The sequence below is a fragment of the Lycium ferocissimum genome, chromosome 2, assembly GCF_029784015.1.
Source record: "Lycium ferocissimum isolate CSIRO_LF1 chromosome 2, AGI_CSIRO_Lferr_CH_V1, whole genome shotgun sequence".
Lineage (NCBI taxonomy): Eukaryota > Viridiplantae > Streptophyta > Magnoliopsida > Solanales > Solanaceae > Lycium > Lycium ferocissimum.
The window spans coordinates 47,040,597-47,051,343 of NC_081343.1; the positions used below are offsets into that span (position 1 = coordinate 47,040,597).

Sequence of the window (10,747 nt, forward strand, 5' to 3'; positions counted from 1 at the left end):
GCAGATCGATGTACATCCCGATAGAACATTTTCTTTCTGTGTGACAAGACCATTTCCACAGCCAACAAACATCAATTTGTTCCTATCTTTTGAGTAATAAAAAGGGCTTCCAGACAAATCTGTCCCCGTTGTGATGATTCTACTTTGTTGGCTCGAACCGTTGCAATAATTTACTATTGAAACTAAGGTAGTGATGGTTTGGTTTTCAACTGACACAGATTTCACTTCACTTTGAAGTTCAATTTGCAGAAATGAATTCAAGAAAGCTTTAGGAGGATTATAACTTCGATCGCACTTGATTAAGTACCATGAATTAAGGGAGCAACTGACACTCAGTCCAAAAGGATAAGGAATGGTAAGGTTTCCACAACTCTCTTCACAGCCAGGCTTTGCAAGAGATGTGGCTGCTGTAGATTGATCTAAAACCATAAGCCATGGAAGAAGCAACAACAGACATACAAATTCAAAATTCATTTGGAAGTTTTTCGCTGGCTTAAAGAGGATTCGGGTTGAACTAATTATAATCTTGAACTTTGTCCTTCAAAGAATTGAACTAATTAAAATCTTGAAGTTTGTACTTGTAAGAATTGAACTACTTAAAATCTTGAACTTTGTATTTGGAAGAGATCAGGCTTTGTACAGGCATACTCTTCCCTGGAAGGTAATATATCAGGTTTGGAATTGAAAATTTAAATTGGAAAGTGCTATATGTCTTAGTTGTCTTCTTGGATCGGGTCAAAGAATTTGAAAAGATAGGTCCATGCAGTGGTATCATCAATTGAGAAAAGAACTTGTCAATATTTAAGTATTGGTACAGGTTGATTATTGCACCAAGACTTGGTCTTTACCAAAAGAAATATTTTGAAAAGGTAGCAGTCAGATCCTCATTTGCTAGATTAAGTTCAACTTTTGTCCTTGCAATTGTCATACCTTAAATTCTTATGCCAGCAATACTTTTAAATTGTCAACTTTTTTTAAAACAAGGGAATTAAAAATCTCATAGCTTATTCTGACTAAATTGCCGACTGGTAAATAGAATAATCACAATCAACATGTTTTAAAAACAAAAAATAAAAAAGAAGGAATGACCAGCGACAAGTTATATTGACTATTCCGTCTGGTAGTAATAGAGACAGAGTTTGGAATAAAGGAAAAAAAAAAAAAAACTTGTAGGTTTCTAGCTTATAATATTTCGTGTCACTTTAGAAGGAAATTCCAAACGGAAATGCTTATTCTCTTCATTATTATTATAGGCATTTGCTTCATCTCATTGTCTTCTTTAGTACTCTAAACTTAAGGGTTATATTTATCGTCAATAGTGCCGAATGAATGGTGAATGAAAAGGTCTTTCATTTGAGGTCGTGACTCATGACTAAATTATTAGAAACATCATTGTAAAACAAAAATTATTAATTCAAAACCTTAAACTAATACAAAATGAGATAGCCACATAATGTACAAACTAGAAGGCTGCTCCTAAAAGATACCTAATTTTTCAATTTCTAAATCATGTCTACTACATATATATAGAGACCTCAACATCGAAGCAAATTCAAGTACTTCTTCCTTACTTTCCTATACTGACATAATTGATTTTTCCATATTCACCATAGCTTCTATTCCTTCCCCACTTAAATTATCCATCAAAATGAACCCACACTTAAGTTATACCATTCTTGTAGGCTTCCCCCACCCCAAATCTATGTCACAAATTGGCATTTTAATAGACTGCTCACTGGATATTAATCAAATTCTTGGCCTTGTGTTGACTCAAAACACTTTTCCAACACTTTTTAAGTATCGTTGGAGTCAGATCGTCTCGTGTAACAGTTTTGTACGTGTCATAAACTTCTTTTTCGCATTCTTTAGCCCATTAACCAATTTGTGCAATTTCATCTTTTGCTGATACATAGAAAAAGCACTAACATTTCCAGTGTAATTTTGAGGTATAATCACAATGTTCTTGAACGTAAAGCAAATATTTGGCAAAGTATTGATGCCTTTTGTGGCTTATAATTATTATTGGAAGCTACAGTTCTGTAAAGAAGTGATGATACAGCTTTAACTGAAGAAGGAATATTTTTTTCTTGAGTCATGATCATTGGCTGAAGTAACAATCCTATTCTTTAAGGAATGTAAATTTGAGGCACAAAAATTGTACTTTTTTGTATGTAATTGTCTCTTTGAGGATCTACTAATACATCTACTGTTGGAGGATCATCCATTAGTGGAAACAGAGATGGACCAAAAAATTTGACTTGGGCCGTAGATGATGATTATTTTTCATCGAAATAGCGTGATACAGAGGCTCAAACTTTGTGAAAATTGGCCGTACTAACACCATTAACAAGTTTATGTGTTAGGCAGACACTAATAGCAATTCCTCCACAATCAAAATGATTAAGTTGAAAAGTGGCTAAACTATCTTTATACAAAAAAAACTCCAAGGTAAATTTTCGGGGAATATTAGATTCTCGTATTGGGCCTGCGGATTTAGCATTTTGCACTTAAAAGGACCTGTTCAATCGTGAGTTTATAGGAACCCATGGATGTGTATACTACAATTAAGTTGCTCAACTCTACTTTCTGACAAGCCATACACTAAAAATCCAGTGATTTTGCTATAGAATAGTCAATATATATGACAATAAAATTTTAAATGGTCAGTCTCAATAGACAGGGTCAAGATATCAATATACTGACACATAGAAACTCTAAGGAGACCAGAATAAGTGTCAACTTCACAAGCTAAGGTCAAAATTCATATGTCAATAGTAGATAGGTCCGAATTTACTAAGATCTTGAACTCATTGTGAATTTCAGTAGAAAATACGTCTGGAACACCATAGTAGCTTATTTCAAAAGAGGAAAAGAGAAAACTACAGTATTTAGCAAGATACACTTGATCAACAACATAAGTCAGGATCCATAATAACGTGAGATCTCTATATGGTGTTAATATAAATGGACCCGCATGGAGGTTCATCTGAAGTGCTTCACTTGACTTCAGATGCATTACAACGTCAATCCACTAGGACTACCACCCAAAAGATGGGGGGAGAAAAACTAAGCAACACAAACCCATAAAAGGAAACATTTATATGTAACATATATATATAATATTAAAAGGGGGAAGCTCCTATCTTCAAAGTTGGATTACGATTTTGCCCCTACAGTAAATCAAAATGTAATACAACATCCTATTAATAGTAATATATTAATACATAAAGATGGAATTACAAGTTCAGCAATTAAATAAATTTTTTTTATATTAGAATATAAAATGCTTCACACCCTCAAAATTCAATGAAACCAAATACATATTTTAATTTTGTCTCAGAGTTCATAGAGCATTTATTAAGATACATGTATATAAGACATCCACATTATACTGCAAAATGGATCTAATACTTATGATTCTCTTATATGTTCCTGCAGATGGTTAATTCTCTAGGGGAAGCAAGTGCAAATTCGACATCTCTTCGGTGAAGGCAATCAAGTTGCACATGTGTTGGGAAAAAAAAGGCTTCTAGTTCTAACTCCAGTCGTTCAACCAAATATGTTATCCCTCCTACTTTTGTTATAAGTCAGCTATGTAAGGATCGTTCGGATAGTTTACTATGTACAAAGTATGTCAAGGCTGACACCTGTAGTCTCCTTGCTAGTCTAGGTAATGAAACTGTCCTAAGTGACACCATGCTATGTAATATTTTGCACTCTACTTAGTAAGTAATATAAGTATCCGTATTCCTCAAAAAAAAAAAAGACATCCACATTATACAGAGTTAATTGCTTTAAATTAATACTTTATGTATCACTTTAGTAGTAAGTTTTACAGCTCCTATAATTTATCTTTTCGTTTTCTGAGTGTCTTCTTAACTTGGCTTTTCAAATTCTAATATTTTAAACCAATCGTTCTCTGCTTATAAATGTTGTTTCCCAACTAATTTACTAAAAGCGGTGTGTTACATTTCTGAAAATTGTTTGACTTCCACATTATACATTACAAAAATTATAGCATTACGATTAACATTGGGCTATTAAATTACATTAAAAAAAAGGATAACTTAACAGCAATCTAATTAATTGGGCTAATAATTTACATTGAAAAAGAAGAGAACGGAAGGAATGGTACATGTATATACATTAATGAGTGGTTAAATTTTGATTCATGATTCATTCACATGATTAGCCAACCTCCTCGTTAATGCAAAAAACATGTAGAATTTGAAAGTTCATTAAGTAATTAATGTAGGCTAATATTATTTAATAAATAAAAATGTGAAAGGGAATCCTAAAGAACATCAAGAAACACTTTATAAAGGCAACAAATGATTTTCATTTCCCTCAAGGATGTTTTCAGTTGAGCAGATTTTATTTATTCTTTGTTGTTGTTTTTTTTTTTTTTTCCTCTCCTTTCTTTTCCCTTAAAGAAAAAGTTGCATCAAATAAAAGAAAAGGAGAGATGGAGAAGTATGCAGAGTTGATGGAATGTCCAAACTGAATAATTGTTCAACTCTCATTACCTTCAAACTTCACGGGATGATATATGAAGATCACCATCTCCACCTATAATGCTAGCAGAGATTCATGAGCTATGGAAGGGAGGGAGTTGGTTACACCGGAAGGCTGATTTTAGAATTTTCATTAATTATTAATTGATTGATCATTCTTTGTATTGTATTATGATTACAATTTATAGATGAAAAGGATACCTATACGATTCAATATATAACCATTTACGGCTAAAGAAGTGACGTTATTTGTGTATTTGGAGGGACTATCCAATTATATCTAGATCGCTTTAGTTGATTTTCATTTAGATATTTTCAAAAGTTGCGTTACTTGTCATTTTTATTAAGGTTTAATAGATCTTTAATTTTGAGTTTTATTATGATTGTGAATATTGCCCAAATTAGAGTGTCAGGGTGTGTTCGGTATGGAGGAAAATGTTTTCCTGGAAAATGTGTTCTTGAAAAATAAGTGAATTTCTACTTATTTTCTCATGTTCGTTTGGATAATGGAAAATAAGTGAATTTCTTACTTATTTTTTCATGTTCGTTTGGTTGGTTGAAAATATTTTTAGGAAAATACCTACCCAAGTCCCACCAACTCCACCCCAATCCCACAACCCCATACACCACCCCACCCCCACCCCCTCCACCCAATTTTTTTTTGAAGTTTTTAAGTTTCTTTTAAGGGTTTCTACACAACCACATCCCTCTCCAACCCCCCCCCCCCCTCCCTCCAAAAAAGAATTCTTAAAAAAAAAATTAAAAGCTACTTTTTTTTGGATTTTTACACCCCCCCCCCCATCCCGACACCCCACCAGCCCCTCTAAAAGTTTTAATTTTTAACCACGTAAACTTTCAATTTTTATAATTTTTTTATAAAGGTAAAATTAAATATGAAGTAGAAAATTCGGGAGGGGGTAGGGGTGGGGGGGGGGGGGGGGGGGGGATGTGCTAGTGTAGAAAACCCAGAAGAATAATTTAGAAAAAAAAAAAATTGGGGGGGGGGGGGAGTGAGGGAGGCGGTGGAGGGAGGGGGTATGTGGTGGCATAGAAAACCCAGAAGAAAAATTAAAACAATTTTTTTTTGGGAGGGGGTGCAGGGTGGGGGTGGGGGGAGGGGTTGGGTAGCTCATGGGTTGCCGGAGTAGTTCGGGTTTGGTGGTTCAGGGTTGGGTTAGGGGGGGGGGGAGGTGGTACATGGGTTGCGCGAGTGGTTGGGGTTTGGTAGTTGAGGGGTTGGATGGTTGGTGAAATGTCACTTGTGGATTTGTTTTTCCTACTTTAATTAGGGAAGTCATTTTTCCCACTTTTTAAGAAATTTGTTTTTCAAAAATTTTGACCAAACGAACTTGAGAAAATTGAAAAACATTTTCCGGAAAATGTTTTCCTCCATACCGAACACACCCATAATGTTTTACCCAATAGAGTATTGATCTAGAAAGAAATAAAAATATTTGAAATTATTGCTAAAATTCTTACAAAAATTTCAAGCGAAAAGTTCTGAAAGCTTTCACAGCAGGAGTAACTGATCCTTCCTTCCCTTTTTTCTCCCTATAGTGTATACAAACAAAAAATGATTACTATTACTTCCAGTCATGTTTTGATGCAAAACAAAGTTAAGTAGTCAGATATTGAATGAGATATACAATAATTAACTTTTGAATGCTACATGTTCTGTTTTAAACTCAAATACTTGCGATATTATTACCAGTATTCGATACTGGGTCATTCATAGCATTACTATACCTTCCCTATTTATTGCGGGTTGGTTATTTGTCAAAGACCGATTTAGCTTATGATGTGTTTGGAGGCCCTCGCCAACGAGTATTTACGAGAGCCGATAAGGAATTCCATTAATAATCGGCCGTTTTGATCCTTTGGAACAACTCGATGAATTTAGTAGATCGTTTTAGGAGGCCCTAATGACTATAGATCTAACCTAAGATTTGAGAATGTATATGCATTTTACGCAATCAAATTTATTTCACTACAAGTAATGAAGGATGCTAGGCGTGTCCAAGAACTAGTAAGTTATACGCGGGAAGCAACTGTATGAAAGCACAAAAAGAAGTCTTGTATGAAAGCACAAAAAGGAGTCCAATAGCGGAGAGTGACGACGGAAATCTTGTAAAAGTCAGCAGCACAATAAGACAATAATAAAGACCAAACTTGGCAAGACGTATTTCCCGTGTTATATCCAAGTTTCTAAGAACCTGTGTTGGGACCATCAAACTCCGAAAACAATTGAAGGAGAAGTTTCTTTGAACTTTTTCAGTTGACATTTCTATGAAATTGTCTAGTTGACTTGAGCTGCATCATAACTTAAAAGACCTCCATAGGTTTCTGAGGAAGTAAACAACTTCAACTCCAAAGTGAAGAACATAATAAATGCAATAAAGTTCTACTTTAAATTCTTAAACCATATATAGATTTTGACATGGAGAACATCCCAAAACTACAACTGGAACGTACACTTTCAATTCCAACATGCTTTCCACAGAGAAACACAGTACCAAGCACTACAGCAACATCAGAAGGGGTTTATTTGAGAAACAACAGTATCAATACAAGCAGCTCTACACCACAGCATGCTGTTGCAGTTCAATTTAATCAGGGAATTGGTCAAGCTGAAGCAACAGTACTGCCTATTCCCATTCAAAAGGAACCTGTCTCTAGGCCTACCGCTCCTGCTCCTCATACACTTCCCACTTCCTTTCTTAGGCCCAGTTAAGCAAAAAATATCTCTCAATGCTTTTAATTTCTATACATGCTTTGTTTTTTTGTATAATCGGGTGAACCTGCGAAAGGTAAAGGTTAGTCAGATTATGAATGCGTATTTAACTTACATACACTCATATCGTAAAGATTTTTTGCATTATTAGTGTACTTTAACCTGATGTAATAAGTTACCAGTTTTTTTCCCCCGGTTACTAATCTTTGAATTATTATGAATAGTTTACTTATAGTTATTTGCTCAATATTGTTGATGATCTGACAGTTATCTTTTACACTGTCAGCGTATAGAAGTTGAACCACGTTATATCTTATCCACGAGTATAGAACTTATGGTATCCTACGGAATTTTAAACGTAGACCCCAGCCTATCCTTGAGCCTATCCTACGCTACCCTATGCTACCCGGTTAAGCCGGGACTTTTGAGTCAACTCACATATCACCTAATCCACTTGCTCTCATAGAAAAATTGTATTGAACAAGCTACAAAAGCCATAAATAGATAAGTCAAAAACAAAGTAACAAGCCACATTTACTTAAGAAGACGGATATGGTAAGTTCTCAGGAGATGGACAATCAGATATACTTAACTGAATCATGAACGTGGATAATCGTCCATAAGACAGAAACCTTCAAGAGAACTTCACAAAAAGCCTCCTTAATGAAACAAGATGATACAACCCATGGACAAAGGGAAAGAGTAGATTATCATCATTCTCTGTTAACACAATTATTTAACAGAGCAAAGTCACACCACTTGCAGGGTCTAAACCAAAAAACCTTACCATGTATGTGCCACTCTGCCAAGCAGCACTAGGAGGTGATTGGGAAAAGGCTAGAAAATTTCTCAGCCTGCACCCTGATGCAACATCTGCTAGGATTACAAAAGGGTGGGAGACTGTTCTTCACATTGCAGCCGGGGCTAACAAGGTTCAGTTTGTTGAAGAACTGGTTAAACTTATGAGTCCACTGGAACTGGCACTGCAGAACAAATATGATAATACTGCACTTTGCTTTGCTGCTGCATCTGGACTCATGAGGATCGCAAAAGTTATGGTAATGAAAAATCGATTCTTGCCAATGGTGAGGGGCAGCAAGGGAGTCACACCACTGCACATGGCTGCTCTACTAGGACACAGAGAGATGGTGTGGTATCTTTATTCTGTGACAGATCACCAGTATCTAAGCAAAGAGGATTATATTAGCCTACTGATTGCAACTATAAACTCCAATATATTTGGTAAGTACATATTCCGGTTCCAAAATGCTTTTTGAAAAAGTGAGAACGTGATAAATTTGATACAGACATTCACTTGTTTTGATAAATTAGTGTAGCCATTTATGTTATCGCACTACCAACATAAACTTGAACTCCAAGAGGAACTTAACACATATATTTACTTACAATGATGTTAACAGATGTTGCTTTACATATACTTCAGCACATGCCTGAATTAGGCATTGAACGAGATCAAAATGAAGAAACAATACTCCATGTTTTAGCACGAAAGCCCTTGGCATTTTCTGACAAAATTGGACTTCGAATCTGGCAAAGATTAATTTACTCATGTGAGTTTCTTCATTTCTATCCATATATATATATGTGTTACTAGATTAATGGAATTTCCTACCTGTTAATAAAAAGATTAATGGAATTTTCTATAGACGTCTCTGTTCATTTGCAGAATAAATCAAGCAACATGTCCAGCGGATCAAGGGAAAAAAGTAATATCAAGGGTATGTAGGTATATTTGTCCGAGTTGAGACATTTATCTTCTATGTAATAGCGTTTCTGTAACCAGCAAATCGTAAACATTTGTGGAATTGCAGCTTACCTGTTCATCACAAGGGTAGTTCGGCATCTACTAAAAACATTAGGTATGGCACATATGACGTGGTCCAAAGTTCTAGATTATTATTCTCTGTACCTCTGAAACTAAATATCTAATCTGGAGTTTTTCAACACTAGGAGTCACAAAAGTTCTCGAGACAAAATTAATGCATTTACAAGCCCTTGAATTGGTAAAACATTCATGGAAAGAAGTTCTATTGCTGAATGATCCACAAATTGGGAGCTTACTTAGAAGTCCTTCCCGGCCATTGTTTGTAGCAGCAGAGTTGGGAAATTTTGAGTTCATCGTAGAGCTTATTCAGTCTTATCCAGATCTCATTTGGAAGGTTGATGAGGAAAGTCGGACCATCTTTCACATTGCAGTGATTCACCGCCAAGAAAAGATCTACAAACTTATCTACAACATAGGAGCGCACAAAGATATAATTACGTCCTACAAAAGCAGAAATAGTGAGAACATTTTACACATGGCTGCAAAGTTGGCTCCTCCAAATCGACTTGGTATTGTTTCAGGTGCAGCACTCCAGATGCAACGGGAGTTATTGTGGTTTAAGGTAATTTCCACGTCTGGTGAAATGATGCTTCCCTTCAAGTGTAATCTCTTTCTATATTTCATAAGATTTTACTACTTCTGCATATCCAAAGGAAGTTGAGACAATTGTTCAAGCATCATATAAGGAGATGAGAGACTCAAAGGGTCGAACACCCGGAATGCTGTTCGCAGAGGAACACAAGGAATTGGTCAAAGAAGGAGAGAAGTGGATGAAGGAAACTGCATCATCTTGCATGCTCGTCGCTGCACTAATCACAACAGTAATGTTTGCAGCAATCTTTACTGTGCCAGGAGGGAACAACAATGATACAGGCACCCCTATTTTTCTTAAAAAGAAAACATTCATTCTTTTCTCTATAACGGATGCACTGGCATTGTTTTCTTCAGTAATCTCTATATTGATGTTCTTGTCCATCCTCACTTCACGCTATGCCGAAGAAGACTTCCTGAGTACTTTACCAAAAAGGTTGATCATTGGATTCATCACGCTCTTTGTTGCTATAGCAGCAATGCTAGTAGCATTTAGTTCAAGTTTTTTCATCGTACTTTGGCATCAAATGGCCTGGATTGTCATCCCAGTGGCAGTACTTGCTAGTATTCCTATAACTTTATTTGCATTTTTGCAATTTCCTCTCTTGGCTGATATGATCAGATCTGCCTATGGTTCAGGAATATTCACTTTTACAAGTAAGGATAAGATTTATTGATTTTTTACGAGTCATGGGTGGAAAAGCTCCAAAACTATAGATTTTCTTCTTAATGCAAGCATCCTTGAAATTTGAAAGTTACCAGGTACTTGCAACAAGAGCAGTACGCGTTCTGTGTCATTCCAATTAAGCTCATGAAGTTGGCCCTCTCTCAGACCAGTGGACACTCTTTATCTATATGGTTCCACCCAAATAAAGATCTTCTTTGCCTCATAGGCTAATTCTCTTCAAAGAGGCTAATTCTCTTCTTTCTTAAAAAGAATGATAAGATTGTATACATGCAGAACTTAGACTGTGCTGGATATCTGCACATTGTGGCAAAAGTGAGAAAACAAAAGTACAACGCTATCTAAGACTAAAGGGATTCTAGGTAATAGATTCACCTTCA

General features: G+C 35.6%; 1 protein-coding gene across 1 annotated transcript; it reads left to right on the top strand.

Moving 5' to 3' along the window:
• The first annotated feature begins 6,671 nt into the window (after window positions 1-6,671).
• LOC132040747 (ankyrin repeat-containing protein ITN1-like) lies at window positions 6,672-10,447 on the top strand. The gene is made up of 7 exons (XM_059431418.1): window positions 6,672-7,240; window positions 8,011-8,487; window positions 8,667-8,816; window positions 8,913-8,984; window positions 9,078-9,125; window positions 9,217-9,653; window positions 9,745-10,447. The coding sequence occupies exons 1-7, from the start codon at window positions 6,952-6,954 to the stop codon at window positions 10,357-10,359; spliced, it is 2,088 nt and encodes a 695-aa protein (XP_059287401.1). The 5' UTR covers window positions 6,672-6,951; the 3' UTR covers window positions 10,360-10,447.
• Window positions 10,448-10,747: the final 300 nt, after the last annotated feature.

Excerpts from the sequence above, each read along its gene's own strand:
- LOC132040747 (XM_059431418.1), top strand. The coding sequence starts at position 6,952 with ATGGAGAACATCCCAAAACTACAACTGGAACGTACACTTTCAATTCCA. Across the intron at positions 7,241-8,010 it reads CACTTCCTTTCTTAGGCCCA|GGTCTAAACCAAAAAACCTT; the intron begins GTTAAGCAAAAA and ends CACCACTTGCAG. Across the intron at positions 9,126-9,216 it reads GCATCTACTAAAAACATTAG|GAGTCACAAAAGTTCTCGAG; the intron begins GTATGGCACATA and ends TTTCAACACTAG.